The 24,260-nt window shown below is 29.3% G+C and overlaps 1 protein-coding gene and 1 long non-coding RNA gene across 2 annotated transcripts; one reads left to right on the top strand and one right to left on the bottom strand.

The window, feature by feature from the left end:
* The first annotated feature begins 3,590 nt into the window (after window positions 1–3,590).
* On the top strand, window positions 3,591–5,698 carry LOC125592368. The gene is made up of 3 exons (XR_007328267.1): window positions 3,591–3,964; window positions 4,081–4,225; window positions 4,572–5,698. It is a non-coding gene; the product is annotated as an uncharacterized LOC125592368 (long non-coding RNA).
* A 1,990-nt stretch (window positions 5,699–7,688) lies between these two features.
* Window positions 7,689–8,833, bottom strand: LOC106373423. Its single transcript, XM_048768112.1, has 2 exons — window positions 8,455–8,833; window positions 7,689–8,239 (listed from the first exon to the last, which is right to left on the bottom strand). Exons 1-2 carry the CDS (start codon window positions 8,831–8,833, stop codon window positions 7,689–7,691), a joined length of 930 nt encoding a protein of 309 aa, XP_048624069.1.
* Window positions 8,834–24,260: the final 15,427 nt, after the last annotated feature.

A 24,260-nucleotide genomic window follows, 5' to 3' on the forward strand; every position in this document is an offset into this window, starting at 1 on the left:
CTTTCTTACCCTACCCTTCCTTTGTTTAGATTTCTAACGTTCTAGAGTTTTCCCAATAGAAGCTTAGAGCGAAGCCGACTGCGACATAGGAGCATTTGCAGTCTGGAACTTTCACCTAAGTGTTGAGGTGAGTCTTGGTTAAGGGTTTAAATTGTTGATTGTGCGGTTTGGCCTGCAAAACAAGAGTATTGATTGATGCGTTGTTAGGTTGTGTGTTTAGAAATATATTGATAACTATATGATAACCAACACGCATGTGTGGTGAGTTTTTATACTAATGTTTGTTCATTAAATGGTTTTAACATTTTGCAACACAGCGATCTTTATCGATTGTAAAATGACGAATGTTGGTCTCTTAAATGTATCATCATTGTTGAAGAGTTAACGTATTACAGCTCATTTTAATTATTTTTGAGATTTCATATGCACAAAAAAAATTAAGTTTTGCGGCTTACACAAATCACCAAAACCAGATATGCAACATCGATTGTAAAATGACAAAGGGAATTAGGATTTCTGATCTCGATATGTTTACTATTGACTCTCCATAAGTGATTTCATTTTCTACCTCAAAATTGTGTTTTCGTTCTAGTTTCTGTTTCACTGATAGTTTTTTTTCTTCCACTCCAGATACATATCTAAGAATCAAATTTTTGAAGACTCTATTCATATGTTAGTGTTCAAATCTAATATATCAAGCTATTATAGAATATAAGTGAAGACTCAAAACATAAATTTTTGTCTAATATATATTCACCAATTCTTACAATTATAATATAGCTAGATAGGGTATTAGGGAGAAACAAATATTAGACGAACGATCAAATCTCTCATTCTTCGAACAAACTCAAAAGAAGTTGATTGAAACCTTGTCATGATATTTCATTAAAAGCTTTTTAGGAATAAAAATCAAGACTATTGTTTAATTTGAATGAAATAATACATTAAAGTGCTTCCAACATTAAAAATCACTTTGATATAAACAAGTGTATTTTTGGCATTGTCATGATCAAATAACATATTAGAAACCACCTATTTAAAAACTAATATGTATACATAAAATATATATACATTAGAGTAAGCACATAAATCAAACTAATACCTTTTGTTTATTTACAATCATGTTTTTGGTAAATAAATCAAAAACCCATTTTATTTACTTTATATGCTATATAATTAAACTCTAGTGATATTGACATATAAATAGTATATTTTAATATAAATATTTATTATTGACACTTCCTACTCATATGATTTTATTAACATTTGTATATTTGCTGTAACAAAAATTTAAACAGTTAATCACAAAACTTTTATTTTGATATTTTTCAATACAAATTTCAAAATTTAAATATTAAGATCTCAATTATTTTTCACTACAAATTTTTAAATTAAGATATTTATGTAGTATATAATTTAATTTAAATGATATTAATATTAATATATATATATATATATATATATAATATGAATATCTATTAATGAGACTTCATATTCATATGATTTATGATCATTTGTATTTTTCTTGAACAAAAAATGTCAATCATTGATCACAAAATTTTCAATATGGGACTTTACCATTTTTAGTAATTTATAGTTGTTTTAAAAAATTGAAAATATAACATATAAGAAAAACTCGATTTTATAGTATATACTTAATGTGATTGGTCAATTCTTTTAATAATATAAAATTAAAAAAAAAAAGAGAGGATGCAAATATTATTATCAAATATGTATTATTCATAATCATTAATTGTCATTTATATGTTAATCATATTAGGTAATTCCGTAGCTTTTATTTAAGGAAATAATTCTGAATATTCTTTTGTACACTACTAATCAATTTGATAGTTAGTTTAATAAAAAAATATAATATATATTTATATGGACCAACTTGTTTTTCTAAGGATTCTAAGAATCATCTTAGTGATGACACGTCACTACGAAAACATGTTGTAATGCTCTAGGATTAATATATAGGGGATGATTGTTGCTTGTGAAATATATTAAGTTATATCATTCGCCTCGGCTCGGGGGTATAACATAATTGTGATGTATTTTTTTATTGTGATGCATATACTTGTATGATTGCGTTATATTATTGGGGCCTCGGCTCGGATAGTATAACATGTTTGAGCATGTATTAACGGGGAAACCCGCAAAGCCACAGTTTTCGAATTAGGAATGATCTGTGAAGGTCCGACACTCGGGTGGAGAGTCGTGAGAGTCATTGGTGTCCACTTGAGGCCCGTACCTTATCTGGGGCCTAAATCAGTTCCGAGCAGAACGCGAAGACACATGTGATAGGGTTAGCTACCCTCGACCGTGTGGCTGCATGACGATGAGGCAAGTGTGAGTTCCATGTCATTAGATTTTTAGACTTTGTGTTTAGGGTCAATGGGCGCAAGAAGGGATGTAGGATGGACTTTGTATCGAGATTGGAACAAATGGCGAGAGGCAGTCCTCGACGATCTATGAAGATATATCCACTTGTGAAGAGTGGATGATTGGATTACTTGATTGTTTTAAGTTTTGCATTTTATATTGCTTAAAATAATTAATCTCTACTGCTTGATGATTGATGCATATTGTGGGGGGGGGGTGATTTAATTGTTAGAAAACCGACTCACTGAGCAAATTAGTTGCTCATTAGACTCTTTGTTTAGCAGGTAAACCGTAGTAGGTTCCATTCGGGATTGGAGGAACACAAAGCTGTTGGTGTAGATTTGCTACTTTTTGCAAACATGTACGTTTTGTAATATGTACGATATAGCTTTGAATATCGGCTGAGCATATATAATTGTTTTGATGTAGTTGAAACTAAAGGATATATGAATAAGAAAGGTTTGTAAAATTTCTGGATTCCATATGATACTAGTCTTAGTCCGGGTCGAACTAGCTAACGATTTCAAATTCGGGTTGCAAAGCCTTAACTTGAGATTGCTAGGAAACCCATTCTTGGATATTTGATCTTGGGATTTTAAATCTAATCTGGTCGAATGTTTAAGAGTATATAGTAATATCTTCGATCTGGTTAGAGTTCTTTAGTTCGTCGTGCATGTTCTTGTTTGATTGGTGCATGGCCAACTAATTAACTTTGACTTAATCCGGATCGAAGGTGTTACATGCTGGTCTCGGGACTTTCTCTCTGTCCATGTGGATGCAGATTATGAGGTCTTTTGGAAGCTGTTCTTGGTGAGCTCAATCTTTTAGACATGTTCATCGGGCAAGCCAATTTTTACCGGGTACATGATCTCGTTTTAACTTCTAGCTCTCTTTTTTGTGGCAAGCATTTTTGTACCGAGTTTGATATTCCCTTGGTCTGTTGCTCTTCTCGTTGTATTAGTCCATGCTTAGCTTAGCTAGAGTGTTTGTTTAGTTGTTTTTCATTTCTCTCTTTCTAGTCTTTTCTGTTTTTCTGTAAAAAATTGAAATCCGATAATCAAATCTTAACATTTTTACCAAAAAAAAAAATATCTTTGGTCAAATTATAAAGATAAACCCAAAATGAATTTCTACTCATGAAAATCCTATATGGTCAACTCTAAGACACCTTGGCTTTTTGAATTCAAACTTGTTTTCCCTTTTTTGGGTCTAGTAAGAAACTTTATAAGAGATTTAGTTAGATATTGTACCAAAAATAACTTGATTTCTAACTTCTAATTCTCAACTGATATTTTATTTCACAGTTTCAATTGCCAATTTGGAATAATATATTTTATATATATCTTAGAAAATGTTGGATATATTTTAATACAATACAAGTCTATAGCTGCTTTTCTTATCCAGAACTTCATAAACTCTAGCTATTTATATATATATATACACCACCAACCTTTGACAAGTATGTAGTTCATAAGACTTCTTAATATTCGTCTCCTTTAAATTAAAACCACAACACTCTCTCCTATACATAATCCTCAGCTCCCCACTTATCATTGAGTTAGAATGAATCAATCTTCGGGTAATCTTTCTAATTCTTCAGTTAATTCTTTTTAATCCGAGATCGATCGATATCCTTATATCCAACCGTTATTCCATCAACACCAATTCGTTATATAACCTAATAATCATTTTTAGCCGTAGTGGAAAAACCTTCACAGGGGCCGTACACAAGTCCACCGCCGATTGGTTATCCGACCAGAGATGCTGTGGTTGGTGATCCTCGGGTATCGTCAGTGGAGACGAAGTCCAAGGGTGAAGTTGATGGGTTTTTAAACCGATGGTACATATTTATCTTTGCTCGTTTAACTAATTAAAGAAAACGTTCTGCATATATTTATAAACTTAACAAAACCCTTTGAATTTTATTTTGTATTTACGTTCATTCAAAAAAAAAGAATTTTATTTTGTAGACTAATAAGTGCTTCTAGTCATACGTTAATCTTTTGCAAAATATTTATACACTACTCAGACTATTTTTTTTGAAAAAAATATTCAGCTTATTTTTTACGTTAGAAAGAGTGTTCTTATTTTAGTTATTTCAATCTCTCATATTCTCAACATAATAATAATCGCAAAGAAACAAAAAGGCTCACAATTTAATCTAAGCTGGTCTTGTCTATTGGCAGTTGGGTTGCTATATGCTGCTGTTGTGTCCTGGACGCATGCTGTCTGAAACTTTGGAGTTAAAGATTTCATGCAGATTATTGCTATAATAAAATATATATTTGATGATTGTTGTGTTACTTTTTAATCAATACCATTAAAAGGAACCATTTCCATTTATTGCCCTTAATGAAATACTTCAGTTTTCCAAAATTATCCTTAAATTTATGAACAAACTAAAATTTTCATTAATGGCATTATTGTCTTTCGGTTTTTGGGCCTATCATTACATTTAAACGGACTTGATGTTGTACAACAAGTAATTTTTAACATTCTGGCAAATCATACATTACATCCTCCATTTGTTTTCTTTTGTATCACGTTGCTCATCACGTTACATCGTTAGCAACATGTTACTATTATATGCATGTATTTTGAATATGACTACATGTAACAAAAAAAACCAAGTCGGTAGCATTACTTTTATATAAATCTGAGTGGACGACATAGATTTAAGGTTAGAAAACTTCGTATTTACATATACATTGGATTGCAGATTTTCTTATTTTAGCCCATGTTTGTGAAATAAATTAGATACGACCCAAATTTGTTAATTAATTAAATGAGTTATGTTTATATATAATCCATTTCATAGCCCATACACGTTTTTTATAATAACAAATAAATTAAAATCTGCAATAATTTTAAAAATTAATATTAGATATTGAAACTTTCTAACTAAATGATTTTAAGACTTTATCTCAAAACTAAAAAAATGCGGGTTTGTTTTTTTTTTCATTTATAAATCAAAAACTGATTTACAAATTACCATTATTTTTCTTTTAAACCATAACAATTGATTTTTTAGGATTTTATCATTTGTTTTTTTTTTCCCTTCAAAATATTGTATTTGTTCGAAATATGGTAGTTGTTCTATAATAATGTTTGAGTTTTAAGATTTGTTTTCATATTTGACCTAGATTCATGGTTGAACCTATAGACCCGATACATTGTATATAATCCGGTTCGGATTTAATGAAAAATTTGTTAACTAAAAATCTGATATAACCCGGTAAAAACCCAAAAACTCACTATTAACCTGTGATCTGATACCATTGATCCGATTACAAAATATCTGATAGTAATTTTTTTTAAAATTGATTAAATTACTCATATATTTTTTAATATTACATAAATTAGTGATTCCTTAGAATTTGATAAAATTTTATTATGTTATCCAAACAAAAAATGATAATATATAAATACTTATCGATATGACAATTTTAGTTTATTTTCGTTATTAATAACCTATTATAAGTTTGTGTTTTTATTTTAGATTTAAAAATTGATTTTAAGATAGTTTTTAAAATATTCTTGAGCACTCGTAATTGCCATATCAATATTATGTATAAAATGACATTATACATGGAAAAACGATATTCAAATATGTATATGACTAGTATTATCTCCCGTGTTAAGCGCGGGTCAGTTTTAATGAATTATAAATTATATAATCACAAAATTATAATGCCTGTCAACAGTTTTAAAAAAAAAAATATTATGTTAGACACATATTTTATAAATCTGTAATAAGTTGACACATAAACTTAGAAGTTACTATATTCCAATAGAGCAGCTGGAAATACTAAAATCGTTTTTGTGATTCTTTTGAGAAATGTATATATCATATATGTTTTAAAGATTGTTTTTATAGAAAGGTGAGATGTATACCAGTATTAAAATATAGTATATAAATATTGAAACATTCAGTTTAGTTTGTAAATACTTTTAAAGTATAAATCGAGAAATAAACATAAAACATGTAAAGTTATTGACCAAAACAAAATAAAAAAAATCCTGAAATTAAAAAAAAAATCAAAATTGAATTGAGAATATTTTACCATCTGAAACCAAAGCTGAGTTTCATCCTTTTTATAATTTTAGATATAGATGTGTATACATTTTTCAAAAAAAAGTTTGAATATCTTTTCATGTTGAAAATAACTTCAGCTTCTTATATTAATACTCTGTGAAATAGCGTTCTGATTTATTTATTAGCAAAAAAAAAAGCTCTGCTTCCTGTTTTTCGAAGAAGAAGAAGAAGAAATATGGAAAATAATCGTTGTTTGAATGTTATGTGAAAGACAAAACAGTTGACAATAGAAGTTAATGAATTAATCATGAAACGTGATAATGGTAATCTGAGAGAAAATATGAACTCTTTTGCAGTTACAAAATATTTGAAATGGAAAATCGTGTTATTTTTTGGTCTACAGAAAATTGTAGTAAAAATTTAATTGTTTGAATTTTGTAAAAAAAAAATTGACATGAGTCAAAATTGACATCTATCTCTCGTTCATCTTCAGCCTTTGAGATCTTTAACCTTGACTCTAGTGGTACGTGGGTCACACGCTTCCATCTTTGTGTCACATACCCCTGCGGGAGTCGTGTTACACACTTCCACTTTTGTGTCATACATGATTCCTTGAGCATACCTTCCTTGTTTTATTCTGTCTGCTCTTTGAATCACCTCTATGCCAAGGTAGTATGTTAGCTTACCTAGATCTGACATCTCGAACTTCTTAGATATCTCCTCCTTGAATTGCCTAATTACCTTAAGCGAAGTTCCTGTCACAAATAGATCATCAACGTAGATGGCTATGATCAAGACGTCTCCTCCTTCATTCTTGCGGTACACTGATGGTTCCTTCGTGCACTTCTCAAATCTCATCTCTTTGAGAACCTGATAGAGTTTTACATTCCATGCCCTGGGTGCCTGACGTAACCCATATAGAGCCTTGTGTAACACATACACTCGATCTTCTTCTTCTTTCTTCTCAGAACCATTCGGTCTATCTACAAGCTCCCATATCTTGTTTCTTGTGATAAACTCCAACTCGTCTGCCATAGCTTCAATCCAATTTTCTTCACAAACTAGATTGAGCTCATCTGAGGCAAACTCTCCTCCTCTATCAGTGTGAAATCTTTTGAACCGATAGAATGCCTCACGATTATCTGCTGGCGTTGGTGGTGCGATTCGTCCACACAAATCTCCAAGCAATAATCCCAATGACTTTGATGTACGAACCATGGCCTTAGTCGGGAATGAATCTCTGATTTTCTTCCCAGCGAGACATGCGTCACACACGCTTTCTTCGTGTGTTACACATTCCTACGACCATCTCCTTCCTTACCATGTTGTTCATCACTCCATAGCTTATATGTTCTAGTCGAGCATGCCACCTCCATGTAGCATCTACGTCCCTGACATGTAAACACTCCGTGTAGCTTATCTCCATAGGGGTCTTGTAGAGACGGTTTGGAGATCTTGTCACACGAACTTGTAACCTTCCATGCAAATCTGTGAGCGTTAAGTAGACATCTTTCATGTTAACCACACATATTTTTTCTGTTGCTTGCCCAAGACTCAATATGTTGTGCTTCAGGTCGGGTATGTAGTATATGTCCTTGAGTGTCTTCTTCTCTCCAGTCTTGCACACAAAGGTAACCACACCCTTTCCTACAATATCAACACACGATCCATCACCAAACTTCACCTTCCCTTTGGTGTTGAGATTCAAACTCGAAAAGAACTCCTTGTTCCCTGTCATGTGATTGCTCGCTCCATTATCCAAATACCAGACACTTTCATTGCCTTTGTCGATATCAAGATTCTTCGGAATCACCTTATCTTCGTTCAAAAACACCACCTCGTGTACATAGAGTGCATCGGCCTCTTCTGTCTCGTTTAGGTTGGTTTCTTGATTCTTCTATGTCTTCTCGGACAGACAGTTGTGTAGTGACCAGGCTTGTCACATCTCCAACATATCAGCTTTGAAAGATTCTTCTTCGAGTTGTTATCTTCGGCGTGTGACACACGGTTTTGGTTGTGTGACCTACCTCAACCTCTGCCTCTACCATTCCTTCCTCTTCCTCTACCACGGGAATTCTCATAGCCCCTCTGACTATGCTCTTCATTGTTCGAAAACATCAGCTTCCCTTGGTCTTCTTTCTGAATTTCTCCTCCTACCCGCTCCTCGTACGCCTTAAGCCTTCCAACTATGTCTTCAAACCCCGTTGAGTTGAGATCTAGGAATTGCTCAAGTGATGCTACGATCTGGATATACTTGTGTCTCGGAAGACCCTTCAAGAACTTCTTGGCCATCTTGGATTCTTCTATGCTTTCTCCCAACGAGGTTGCTTTGGATGATAGGCCCGATATCTTCCCCGCGAAGTCATCGACCGTATCGTTATCATCCATCTTCAACATATCAAACTCCGTCATCAACGTCTGAAGTCTCGCCTCCCTCACACGATCAACTCCTAGGTGTCGCGACTTGATGGCGTTCCAGATCTCTTTTGATGCAGTTTGTTCTCACACCTGACACTACAAGAAAATAATAGTATTGCAACACATAAAAAATTATTGCAAAAAATCAGTATATTGTTGCAAACATAGAAATTGTAACGAAGTCTCAACAAATTTTATCTTGTTGCGTATTGACTGTTGCAAAATCATATTTGTTGCATGAGTATTGCAAAATTTGCGATAAATTATGTTCTTGTTATATTTGTTGCATTAATGTGATGACAATGGTGTAGTAAATTTAAAGCAAAATTACAACATCTAATTTGCTACTCCACGTCGTTGTAAATCATTGCTACCAAACACATATAGCAAGCACTATTGCAAATTTCTAACAACTATTGTAACCAATAATCAAAAGAAAAATGTTTTAAAATATTATATGCAACCATTAGTTTATTAAATTATCACGACAATGTCTAGTCCAATGCAACGATGCAATGTATGGTTGAATTGTTTTTTTTTGTAATGTGCATTGGTTTTCTTTTCACGGTATATTTTTTGGTTTTAATATTTTCTATTTGATTAATTAAAATAATAATAAGCTGGTTATTTGAACAAAACTCATTAAACTGATTATTAGATAAATTTGTAACAATTAAAATAACTATATCTTTAGCAATCAAAGACGAAACCACCCAACAAATTATAATAACTTTTTACAAAATTCACAGTAAATAAATATAAAATACAAAAATGAGAGAATGTTTTTTACACCAAGTGATTGTGAGGAAAAATATACTTTTCACTATTTTCTCTATATTTTTTTTGTGACTGGTTTTCTCTATTTCGTCAAGCTTCTATATATCCTTTTTGATGTGTGCTTCTCTGGGAAAATAGCAGAAAATCCACCATTGATTAGAATGACTGTTGAACATAAGAAGAATGTAGTTAAGAAAACAAATTTATAAGGCATTCAAAAGAAATAATTATAATTCCTCAGAGACATACCTGGTATTTTCTACTCAAACCCAGCAACCATCAGATCTCACAGACTATTTGACTACGAAACATACAACAAATTAACTGAAATAATCTGACTCCAGCAAAAGCTAAAACACATGTCTGTGAGAACCTATACAAACAAACACAACTCGTCCAGTGAAATTGAAAATGCTAATACTAAATATAGAAATGTATGTATGTGGCTTATAATTACAGATGGGTATTTGGGTTATGTTTTAGTTTGTATTCTTATAATTATAGATGGGTATTTGGGTTATGTTTTAGTTTGTATTCCAGAGAAAGTTTGGAATATATATAGAGACAGAGAAAGCAGAAAGTCATACATATATAAATGTATAAGCGTTAATATAATTGTGATTATATTCAAAAAAAAATCTAACCGTCAGAATATTTGCATCCATTTGTACTTATCTAAAGAAGATTCTGAACTGTTAGACAACTGAAATATCAAAAAGGTTGTTATTAGTTTGGTTAGAATATTTGTACTTATTTTAAATATTTTGAATGAAAATCAAACGTAGAATTAGGCTATGCAATATTCTTTTTCTCAGTTGTGGATATGCACAAAACCTAATAACTATGAAAATATGTATAGATATAAATCAAATAGATATAAACTAGACTAAAAAAAAATTCATCAATCTTAAATCAGATAAGAAAAGTTAATGATATATCAGGCCAAAACTAATTAGTTTTATGGGAAATGTTTTTGTTGACACCTGAACCAAATAAAATGAAACCAACCACGGTTATTAAGAGTTAAAAAATCCAAAATATATAATTTCACAATTGTCATAAGAGTTCTTCTTAATCGTTACATTTTTGTGACATGTTTTTAATGCTAAAAAACGTCAACTCGTTATCGTTGAATAATTCTCATAAATTTACAACATATGTTCATATGTTATAAAAATATTGCAATTTAGCAACATAATTTGCAACAAAAAGATTTTGTTATGATTTTGCAATAAAATTGTGACTAAATTGTGATGTATGGTCATTATTGCAAAAAATTTGCAAAAAATTTTGCGAATTTTTAACAAAAAATAAAAGTTGCAAAATTGTGTTGCCATATCCAACTTTTCTTGTAGTGTGAAGAATCAATGTTTCGGAAACATATTGAAACAAAAGAGCTATCGCAACATCGTTCTTCTTTTGATCATCTGAACCGGGTTCGATCGTGTCCCACACTTCATGAACACGAAGTAGAACCTTCATCCTCATCGACCAAACTGTGTAGTTTGTCGATGACAACATCGGACATTGGATGGATGTAGATCCAAAGTCCTTCGTGCGTGAAGCTCTAGTCACGTCAGCCATCTTGCCTTCGCGATCTCTTGTACATTCACAAGCACCAGGATCTTAAGCTACAACTTAAGCTTAGATCGAGTCTCCAACCTGAGGCTCTGATACCAATTCAAATTTCAGAGATCTCTAGAAACACAAGAATTATAAAGAACAACTTTTCTTTACTAGCTTCAGAAACTACTCAAAACTATAGCTTTCAATGTTTTTCTTAGATCCCTTATCTTAATCTTATTGATCTTATGGAACACTTCTCCATTAGACCTCTATTTATATGAAAGACAATTTCCTTTAACATGTGGGATATGGAAAACACAAACCTAACCTAAATAGAAACTTTCTTTTCCTATTTTTAGGTTTCCTTATTGTGTTTATCTTAACGTATTAAACATCTAATAATATGTTAAGTTTTCACAAGCATTATCCAACATGAGTGACTAATATTGTTCTTAAATTAAAATGAAAACGTGTGTAGCAAAAATCTCAAATAAACGCAACACTGATAAATAACTTAGCATGAGAGAAAATATATAAATATGTACGTTTTGATTGGGAAATAAATAGCAGAGAACAAGGCAAAAAGTTGAGAGGTTGACAGAGCCATCGTTTGAATGAATGTTTGTTTATCAAACTTTATTTTGTTTGGTCTCAGACTCTTAGTATTCTAGAATAAGGGAGAAATGCATATATATATATATAGGTAACAAAAGGAATACTCAATTTTCTAGTAAATGATACTTCTGTCTATCATTAAAATGAATGAAACTTAATGTATTAAAATTTGATAACAAGATTCTTCCACAACAAATATTTAGTCAATGAATAAAATCTTGTTATCAAATCTCAATACACTAAGTCCATTCATTTTAACGACTGACAGATATATCATTTACTAGAAAAATATAATTTTCACAACAAATATTTAGTCAAAACATACGAAGGTGGCCTACTGGTTCCTTGAGATTCTCACAGACGACCACATATGAAGGTGGTCGCATGTTCAATACTCTGTCGGCAAGGTGGCACTATTCCTCTCCAAATACTTCTTCTAGTGGTTGGTTTGGGAGGCAGGGACACCTTCTGCTTGCCATGCATGATCTATACCTCCCATGAACTCATTATCTAGCCTATAAATAGCAGACCACCCTCTTAGTTCATTCCCCACATCTAAAATCCGACCATAGTCACCCAAGAGCATCCAAGCCTTAAGGTAAAATTTTGGTCTTTAGCTTTCCTTTTTAATTAGATTTTTTTTTCTTAGATAGTCTTTATTACCCTACCCTTCCTTTGTTTAGATTTCTAATGTTCTAGAGTTTTCCCGATAGAAGCTTAGGGCGAAGCCGACCGCGACATAGGAGCATTTGCAGTCTGGAACTTTCACCTAAGTGTTGAGGTGAGTCTTGGTTAAGGGTTTAAATTGTTGATTGTGCGGTTTGGCCTGCAAAACAAGAGTATTGATTGATGCGTTGTTAGGTTGTGTGTTTAGAAATATATTGATAACTATATGATAACCCACGCGCATGCGTGGTGAGTTTTTATACTAATGTTTGTTCATTAAATGGTTTTAACATTTTGCAACACAACAATTTTTATTGATTGTAAAATGACGAATGTTGGTCTCTTAAATGTATCATCATTGTTGAAGAGTTAACGTATTACAGCTCATTTTAATTATTTTTGAGATTTCATATGCACAAAAAAATTAAGTTTTGCGGCTTACACAAATCACCAAAACCAGATAGGCAACATCGATTGTAAAATGACAAAGGGAATTAGGATTTCTGATCTCGATATGTTTACTATTGACTCTCCATAAGTGATTTCATTTTCTACCTCAAAATTGTGTTTTCGTTCTAGTTTTTATTTCACTGATAGTTTTTTTTCTTCCACTCCAGATACATATCTAAGAATCAAATTTTTGAAGACTCTATTCATAGGTTAGTGTTCAAATCTAATATATCAAGCTATTATAGAATATAAGTGAAGACTAAAAATATAAATTTTTGTCTAGTATATATTCACCAATTCTTACAATTATGATATAGCTAGATAGGGTATTAGGGAGAAACAAATATTAGACGAACGATCAAATCTCTCATTCTTCGAACAAATTCAAAAGAAGTTGATTGAAATCTTGTCGGGATATTTCATTAAAAGCTTTTTAGGAATAAAAATCAAGACTATTGTTTAATTTGAATGAAATAATACATTAAAGTGATTCCAATATTAAAAATCACTTTGATATAAAGAAGTGTATTTTTGGCATTGTCATGATCAAATAACATATTATAAACCACCTATTTAAAAACTAATATGTATACATAAAATATATATACATTAGAGTAAGCACATAAATCAAACTAATACCTTTTGTTTATTTACAATCATGTTTTTGGTAAATAAATCAAAAAACCATTTTATTTACTTTATATGCTATATAATTAAACTCTAGTGATATTGACATATAAATAGTATATTTTAATATAAATATTTATTATTGACACTTCCTACTCATATGATTTTATTAACATTTGTATATTTGTTGTAACAAAAATTTAAACTGTTAATCACAAAACATTTATTTTGATATTTTTCAATACACATTTCAAAATTAAAATATTAAGATCTCAATTATTTTTCACTACAAATTTTTAAATTAAGATATTTATGTAGTATATAATTTAATTTAAATGATATTAATATATACATATATATATATATATATATATGTATATATAGTATGAATATCTATTGATGAGACTTCATATTCATATGATTTATGATCATTTGTATTTTTCTTAAACAAAAAATGTCAATCATTGATCACAAAATTTTCAATATGGGACTTTACCATTTTTAATAATTTATAGTCATTTTAAAAAATTGAAAATATAACATATAAGAAAAACTTGATTTTTTTATTATATACTTAATGTGATTGGTCAATTCTTTTAATAATATAAAATTAAAAAAAAAAAAGAGGATGCAAATATTATTATCAAATATGTATTATTCATAATCATTAATTGTCATATATATGTTAATCATATTTGGTAAATCTGTAGCTTTTATTTAAGGAAATAATTGTGAATATTCTTTTGTACACTATTAATCAATTTGATAGTTAGTTTAATAAAAAGTATAATATATATTTATATGGACCAACTTATTTTTCTAAGGATTCTAAGAATCATCTTAGTGATGACACGTCACTACGAAAACATGTTGTAATGCTCTAGGATTAATATATAGGGGATGATTGTTGCTTGTGAAAGATATTAAGTTATATCATTCGCGCCTTGGCTCGGGGTATAACATAATTGTGATGTATTTTTTATTGTGACGCATATACTTGTATGATTGCGTTATATTATTGGGGCCTCGGCTCGGATAGTATAACATTTTTGAGCATGTATTAACGGGGAAACCCGCAAAGCCACAGTCTTCGAATTAAGAATGATTTTTGAGGGTCCGACACTCGGGTGGAGAGTCGTGAGAGTCATTGGTGTCCACTTGAGGCCCGTACCTTATCTGGGGCCTTAATCAGTTCCGAGCAGAACACGAAGACACATGTGATAGGGTTAGCTACCCTCGACCGTGTGGCTGCATGACGATGAGGCAAGTGTGAGTTCCATGTCATTAGATTTTTAGACTTTGTGTTTAGAGTAAATGGGCGCAAGAAGGGATGTAGGATGAACTTTGTATCGAGATTGGAACGAATGGCGAGAGGCAGTCCTCGACGATCTATGAAGATATATCCACTTGTGAAGAGTGGATGATTGGATTACTTGATTGCTTTAAGTTTTGCATTTTATATTGCTTAAAATAATTAATCTCTACTGCTTGATGATTGATGCATATTGTGGGGGGGGGGGGGGGGGGGGGGGGGGGGGGGGAGGGTGATTTAATTGTTAAGAAACCGACTCACTGAGCAAATTAGTTGCTCATTAGACTCTTTGTTTAGCAGGTAAACCGTAGTAGGTTCCATTCGGGATTGGAGGAACACAAAGCTGTTGGTGTAGATTTGCTACTTTTTGCAAACATGTACGTTTTGTAATATGTACGATGTAGCTTTGAATATCGGCTGAGCATATATAATTGTTTTGATGTAGTTGAAACTAAAGGATATATGAATAAGAAAGGTTTGTAAAATTTCTAGATTCCATATGATACTAGTCTTAGTCCGGGTCGAACTAGCTAACGATCTCAAATTCGGGTTGCAAAGCCTTAACTTGAGATCGCTAGGAAACCTATTCTTGGATATTTGATCTTGGGATTTTAAATCTAATCTGGGAACCTCTGGTCGGATGTTTAAGAGTATATAGTAATATCTTCGATCTGGTTAGAGTTCTTTAGTTCGTCGTGCATGTTCTTGTTTGATTGGTGCATGGCAAACTAATTAACTTTGACTTAATCCGGATCGAAGGTGTTACATGCTGGTCTCGGGTCTTAGACATGTTCATCGGGCAAGCCAATTTTTACCGGGTACATGATCTCTTTTTAACTTCTAGCTCTCTTTTTTGTGGCAAGCATTTTTGTACTGAGTTTGATATTCCCTTGGTCTGTTGCTCTTCTCGTTGTATTAGTCCATGCTTAGCTTAGCTAGAGTGTTTGTTTAGTTGTTCTTCATTTCTCTCTTTCTAGTCTTCTCTGTTTTTCTGTAAAAAATTGAAATCCGATAATCAAATCTTAACATTTTTACCAAAAAAAAAATATCTTTGGTCAAATTATAAAGATAAACCCAAAATGAATTTCTACTCATGAAAATCCTATATGGTCAACTCTAAGACACCTTGGCTTTTTGAATTCAAACTTGTTTTCCTTTTTTTGGTCTAGTAAGAAACTTTATAAGAGATTTAGTTAGATATTGTACCAAAAATAACTTGATTTCTAACTTCTAATTCTCAACTGATATTTTATTTCACAGTTTCAATTGCCAATTTGGAATAATATATTTTATATATATCTTAGAAAATGTTGGATATATTTTAATACAATACAAGTCTATAGCTGCTTTTCTTATCCAGAACTTCATAAACTCTAGCTATTTATATATATATATATATATACACCACCAACCTTTGAGAAGTATGTAGTTCATAAGACTTCTTAATATTCGTCTCCTTTAAATTAAAACCACAACATTCTCTCCTCTACATAATCCTCAGCTCCCCACTTATCATTGAGTTAGATTGAATCAATCTTTGGGTAATCTTTCTAATTCTTCAGTTAATTCTTTTTAATCCGAGATCGATCGATATCTTATATCCAACCGTTATTCCATCAACACCAATTCGTTATATAACCTAATAATCATTTTTAGCCGTAGTGGAAAAACCTTCACAGGGGCCGTACACAAGTCCACCGCCGATTGGTTATCCGACCAGAGATGCTGTGGTTGGTGATCCTTGGGTATCGTCAGTGGAGACGAAGTCCAAGGGTGAAGTTGATGGGTTTTTAAAACGATGGTACATATTTATCTTTGTTCGTTTAACTAATTAAAGAAAACGTTCTTCATATATTTATAAACTTAACAAAACCCTTTGAATTTTATTTTGTATTTACGTTCATTCAAAAAAAAAAGAATTTTATTTTGTAGACTAATAAGTGCTTCTAGTCATACGTTAATCTTTTGCAAAATATTTATACACTACTCAGACAATTTTTTTTTGAAAAAAATATTCAGCTTATTTTTTACGTAAGAAAGAGTGTTCTTATTTTAGTTATTTCAATCTCTCATATTCTCAACATAATAATAATCGCAAAGAAACAAAAAGGCTCACAAGTTAATCTAAGCTGGTCTTGTCTATTGGCAGTTGGGTTGCTATATGCTGCTGTTGTGTCCTGGACGCATGCTGTCTGAAACTTTGGAGTTAAAGATTTCATGCAGATTATTGCTATAATAAAATATATATTTGATGATTGTTGTGTTACTTTTTAATCAATACCATTAAAAGGAACCATTTCCATTTTATGCCCTTAATGAAATACTTCATTTTTCCAAAATTATCCTTAAATTTATGAACAAACTAAAATTTTCATTAATAGCATTATTGTCTTTCGGTTTTTGGGCCTATCATTACATTTAAACGGATTTGATGTTGTAAAACAAGTAATTTTTAATATTCTGGCAAATCATACATTACATCCTCCATTTGTTTTATTTTGTATCATGTTGCTCATCACGTTACATCGTTAGCAACATGTTACTATTATATGCATGTATTTTGAATATGACTACATGTAACAAAAAAAACCAAGTCGGTAGCAATAATTTTATATAAATCTGAGTGAACATAGATTTAAGGTTAGAAAACTTCGTATTTACATATACATTGGATTGCTGATTTTCTTATTTTAGCCCATGTTTGTGAAATAAATTAGATACGACCCAAATTTGTTAATTAATTAAATGAGTTATGTTTATATATAATCCATTTCATAGCCCATACACGTTTTTTTATAATAACAAATAAATTAAAATCTGCAATAATTTTAAAAAGTAATATTAGATATTGAAACTTTCTAACTAAATGATTTTAAGACTTTATCTCAAAACTAAAAAAATGCGGGTTTGTTTTTTTTCATTTATAAATAGAAAACTGATTTACAAATTACCATTATTTTTCTTTTAAACCATAACAATTGAGTTTTTAGGATTTTTTCATTTGTTTTTTTTTTCTCTTCAAAATATTGTATTTGTTCGAAATATGGTAGTTATTCTATAATAATGTTTGAGTTTTAAGATTTGTTTTCATATCTGACATAGATTCATGGTTGAACCTATATACCTGATACATTGTATATAATCCGGTTCGGATTTAATGAAAAATTTGTTAATTAAAAATCCGATATAACCCGGTAAAAACCCAAAAACTCACTATTAACCTGTGATCTGATACCATTGATCCGATTACAAAATATCTGATAGTACTTTTTTTAAAAATTGATTAAATTACTCATATATTTTTTAATATTACATAAATTAGTGATTCCTTAGAATTTGATAAAATTTTATTATGTTAACCAAACAAAAAATGATAATATATAAAAACTTATTGATATGACAATTTTAGTTTATTTTCGTTGTTAATAACCTATTATAAGTTTGTGTTTTTATTTTAGATTTAAAAATTGATTTTAAGATAGTTTTTAAAATATTCTTGAACACTCGTAATTGCCATATCAATATTATGTATAAAATAACATTATACATGGAAAAATAATATTCAAATATGTATATGACTAGGATTATCTCCCGTGTTAAGCACGGGTCAGTTTTAATGTATTATAAATTATATAATCACAAAATTATAATGCCTGTCAACAGTTTTTTTTAAAAGTATTATGTTAGACACATATTTTATAAATCTGTAATAAGTTGACACATAAACTTAGAAGTTACTATATTCCAATAGAGTAGCTGGAAATACTAAAATCGTTTTTGTGATTCTTTTGAGAAATGTATATATCATATATGTTTTAAAGATTGTTTTTATAGAAAGGTGAGATGTATACCAATATTAAAATATAGTATATAAATATTGAAACATTCAGTTTAGTTTGTAAATACTTTTAAAGTATAAATAGAGAAATAAACATAAAACATGTAAAGTTATTGACAAAAACAAAATAAAGAAAATCCTGAATTTAAAAAAAAAATCAAAATTGAATTGAGAATATTTTACCATCTGAAACCAAAGCTGAGTTTCATCCTTTTTATAATTTTAGATATAGATGTGTATACATTTTTCGAAAAAAAGTTTGACTATCTTTTCATGTTAAAAATAACTTCAGCTTCTTATATTAATACTCTGTGAAACAGCGTTTTGATTTATTTATTAGCAAAAAAAAAAGCTCTGCTTCTTGTTTTTCGAAGAAGAAGAAGAAGAAATATGGAAAATAATTGTTGCTTGAATGTTATGTGAGAGACAAAACAGTTGACAATGGAAGTTAATGAATTAATCATGAAACGTGATAATGGTAATTTGAGAGAAAATATGAACTCTTTTGCGGTTACAAAATATTTGAAATGGAAAATCGTGTTATTTTTTTGTCTACAGAAAATTGTAGTAAAAATTTAATTGTTTGAATTTTGTAAGAAGAAAATTGACATGTGTCAAAATCTGATTGCACAAGTAACTTGTGCTTTAGTATATAAGGGATATATGGTGTAGGATATAGGATTTTGGTTTGTATTAAAAATCTGTATAATATTCAAATGATCTATTTTGAATATTGATACGTATATTTAAGAAAATAATATTTTCATGTTTCTTAATTTATTTATAATTCATAATATATTTATACTTATATTAAATTTAAAGTTAGTATATCTTTTAAATATATATATAAGCTCATTATTTATAGATCCATTTAGGTGTATTTGTAGGTCCAAAACCAAAAGACTTAAATACCATTAATAAATTTTATTAATTCCTTGTAAAAATAAGAGTATTTTTGAGAAAAGTGCAATTTTCATTAATGGTATATTTATAGAAATAATCAACAATTCATATACCCGCACTTTTTATATAATTAAGTAACAAAAAATAGATCTGCATAATTGAAACTTGATCATGTGACATTTTATATAATCAAAACAAAAGACTTATCAATCCATTTGTAGATAAAACAACAAAAATAGTACCCGCGCTTTTTAAGCGCGGATCAAAAATCTAGTTACTCTTTATATATGGAATATGCTCTGCCGATGGTTGTGTAACGACCGTGTCTCTTTAAACCGGTATTGGTTTAATTCAAATTATAATAAATCTATTAATAATAGTAATCTCAATTAATTCCAAAAATTGTGATTTCTACTTAAGTTGAAAGGTTATGTTTTCATTTTAAAGGTTGTCAATTTATATATGTGTGTTTTTAACATGCAACTCTAAAAAGTATCAATTTTAGGAGTTGTGTCTTCTCTTCTAAAATGATATATTAGTTTTCAAATGTTTAGATATGTTTATTTTAAAATATATATGTTTTCAAATTTTAAGAGTTGTGTCTTCGCTTCTTAAACTTACTAATTTTTATTTTAAATTTTAGCGAGATTTTTTGGTGAAACTCTTTTATTTTACTATAGTTTCTTAAGAATTATTATATACAAGATTTATTAGTTTAATTACGGAAACCAGACCTTTAAGGTATGTGAATTATGGAATTAAAAGGTTTTTATGTTAAAGGTTGCTATTTAAGAGTTCCAATTTTTAAAGAGCAGTTACAAAAATAACACCCTTTAAAACAATAGTCTAATAATTACCATGATTTAGGTTATTAGTTTAAGAACATTACGACATTAGGAGGGAAAATCGTCCTTATTATTCTTATAACAATTTGACAGTGTTTTAGAGTGACATTTAAATACGAGGAAAAATCATTCTTAGAAACAATAACAGATATTTTCAATTCTTTAATTACAGATATTTTTCAATTATTTAAAAGTTTCATATTTTGCGATTCAAGCAATTAACAACAAACAAAAAACATCACTACCACTTCGACCAAACATAATTAATAGGAAATGTGCTAGAGCGACAGTCTTGGTTAACTATGTTTAAAAAAAAAAGATAGTTAAAATACTAACTATTATAAACAGCAAATACAATATTATTTATCAGACACAATATAAGATTTTGTTTGATATAAAAAGTTTCTACAGTAATTTAAAGTGTCACTGCAGTTAATGGTAACTGTTTATGTATTGATTTAAAAGGTGTTTATGTTAAAGGGTGCTAATAAAGGGTTCCAGTTTTAAAAAGCAATGATAAAAATAATACCCTTTTAAAAACTTGTGTTTTTTTCAATCATATAATTATTAAAAACAATTGATAATAAAACATTGTGCATTTTCGACCATGTAACTATTGAAAATGGTTGAGAAAAAATGTTTAGATATGTTTATTTTAAAATATATATGAAATCTCAATTAATGTATTACGTTTTTTTAAATGTAATTATTAAAAAAATGGATATGAAAGTTGTTAAGAGTGTGTTTTTCATCATATGATTGTATTTTTATATTATAATCTATTAGCTAAACTATTATTAGAGTATTTTTTGTAGCTATGTGTCTCTTCAAAATACATTGTATAGATATCATTTAAAAATAACTACCTATAATCAAAAAGTTACGTCTTTCAATCATGTAACCAATGAAAAACAATTAATAATGAAATGTTGTATGTAAAAATGTTTATATATGTTTTTCATCCTTTAAAATGTATTAGTTGAAAAATTGTGTCTTTTCATAACAAAACTAAAATTAATTTTAAAAGGTTGCCAAATTATGAAATGATGTATGTATTTATAGTTTTGTGTATCTTCATTGTAATGCTAAAGGTTGTGTCTTTTCATTTTTAAAAAATTATTAATTTTAAAATTTGTATTTTTTCATAAGAAATAGATGCAACTTTTCATTTTAAAAACTAATAAATGCAACTTTTAATATATTATTTTTTCATATCAATAAACAGACTTTTAGATATAAAAGATTGATAAATATTTATGTAAATATTATTAAATTAATATGAGAAAAGTAAAAGTTTGATCTCAAAAATAATAAATGCAATTTCTATGAAAACATTCATTGATACAATTTTTCATGTAACAAACTTAAAAGATTCAAGTTTTCATATTAATACATTGATTTTTAGATAAAAAACAATTGTAAATATTGGTGAAGTATTAATAAATACATTGGAGAATTTCATGTTTACCAATTTCATTGTACAATTATTCATTTGTTCCACTACTAAAGGTATATTTTCAAATTGGGAAAATTTTATGGTTACCACTTTCATGGTTAGTGAAAGATAAGCCAGAGGCAATGAATGGTTTGTCACAGTTCTCTTCTATGATTCTCCAGTCAAGCTGTGAGACCCGTCTAGGTACTTGTTTAGCCTTCTTTTCAACCAAATAAGAAAACCTCGTAGAAATGCTGCACAAATGTCTCATCAGAGAACACTTACTAAAAAAGGAAAGAAAAAAACAAAAGTTTTTTTTTTTACCTTTCCATGGTGAACTGAGATAGAAAGACAGGAAGTGGATTGGTGTCAATGGCTGAACCACGCGGTTGAAAAGATCGAATATCATCTAGGCCATGAATTGCGTCTGCGTGCTATGAGTTAGAATGATCTACAAAATGTAATACAATATCATTAATCAGTAAAAGTTAGGTTTCAATCTTTTAGACAAAAGATGTAAGAATTCAAGAAGGGCTTAACAGAATCAATTCGTGGAATCTTGTAGAAGGTAAACCAACGAAGGACTTGTTCTCTGAAACTCTTGCCAACATCAATGATTATGTAATAATGTCTACCATTTTCTTCCTCACAGCAATAATCAATCAGAAGCGATGTATTGCATCTGCCAAAAGTATCAAGATTCAAGAATGAATAAAAGGGATTTTGTTAGAGACATCAATTGAACAGACAAGATTCATCAAGAAGAAAGACAAGGTTTTTCGAACAGAGAGATCAAAAGGGACTTTGCAGACAACAACAAGATTTATCTGATGTCGGAAAGAGACAAGATTTACCTGTAATTAGGGTTAAGGTGAGGTAGTAAAGAGAGGGACTGAGAGCAGACATGGCACGGAGGATCTATATTTTTAAGTCCAATCCTCTGGCTTATCTTTCAGTAACAAATCAACAATTACGTATAAAAAACAATATCAATATATAGTTTTGTTAGATTCTTTTTCAACAGATTTTGTTATAATAAAAAAAAAAAAATTACATGTATACCACTTTTATGCTACCACTTTTCATTTTTATCACTACTAAATAGACATTTTCAAAAATACATTATTCATTAAGTGACAAAAGATTCTTATACCCTTGTTATCTATATATATATAATAAATCATTATTTAAATAAATAAAAAAAATTATGTTTTCGAATTATACTTTTTCAAATTCGAACTTTTTTTTTGATTTTTTTTTAATTTTTTTTTCAAATTTTCTTTTTGAAAATCAAAAATTATGTTTGAAACTATATTTTAAAATTTGTATTTATATTTTTAAGTATTTATTTATATATTTATTAGAATCCTAAATTTCACATTCAAAAAACTCTACTCCATCCCTCAACTCTAAACCCTAAGTCTAGATTAGTTAACCCTAGGGGTATAAGTGTATTTTACCATTCATTAAAAGTGAGGGTAAAAGTGATTTTTGTAAACATAAAAAGTGGTACTATGATGTGGTATTTAAGACAATTTCCCCTTTTCAAAAATAACTTTTTCATTAATTGAAAAAGACTCTTGTACACTTGTTCTCTCTATATATAATAAATAATTATTAAATTAAATAAATAAAAATAATAATAAAATTTTTATGTTTTTGAATTATACTTTTTTCAAATTCAAACTTTTTTATAAATTTTTTTGGAATTGTTTTGAATTGTTTGTTTTTTTTTTCAAAATTTCTTTTTGAAAATCGATAATTGTGCTTGAAACTATTTTCAAAAAAAATTTATTTAATGTATTTATTTATATATTTATTAAAATCCTAAATTTCACATTCAAAAACCTTACTCACCTCACATCTCAACTCTAAACCTTACGTCTAGATTAGTTAATCCTAGGGGTATAAATGTTTTTTATTTTTCATTAAAAATGAGGGTAAAAGTGGTTAGTGTAAATATAAAAAGTGTTATTATGAATGTGGTATTTGTTGCAATTTCCCTAAATACATATGCACAAAGTAAAAATAAAAAGACACAAGTTTTCATTTCCAAAACTAATAAATGAAACTTTTCATGTAAACTATAACTTAAAAGATGCAACTTTCATATTAACACTAACTAATGAGTTGTAAATATTTATGTGAAGTATTAATAAATGGATATGAACAAAATAATTTGACCAAAAAATGGATATGACTAAACACAAATTTAAAATTCTAATAGAGATCCAAGGAAAAATGATTTGTATTTAAAATGTTATAAAAATACAGTATAATATATATTTAGAAAAACATAAACAATAGACGCAACTTTTAATTTCAAAAGTTGATAAATATACCTTCTAATGTAAACAAGTCAAGAGATGTAACTTTCAGCATTAAAA

The sequence above is a fragment of the Brassica napus genome, chromosome C9 (assembly GCF_020379485.1).
Source record: "Brassica napus cultivar Da-Ae chromosome C9, Da-Ae, whole genome shotgun sequence".
NCBI lineage: Eukaryota > Viridiplantae > Streptophyta > Magnoliopsida > Brassicales > Brassicaceae > Brassica > Brassica napus.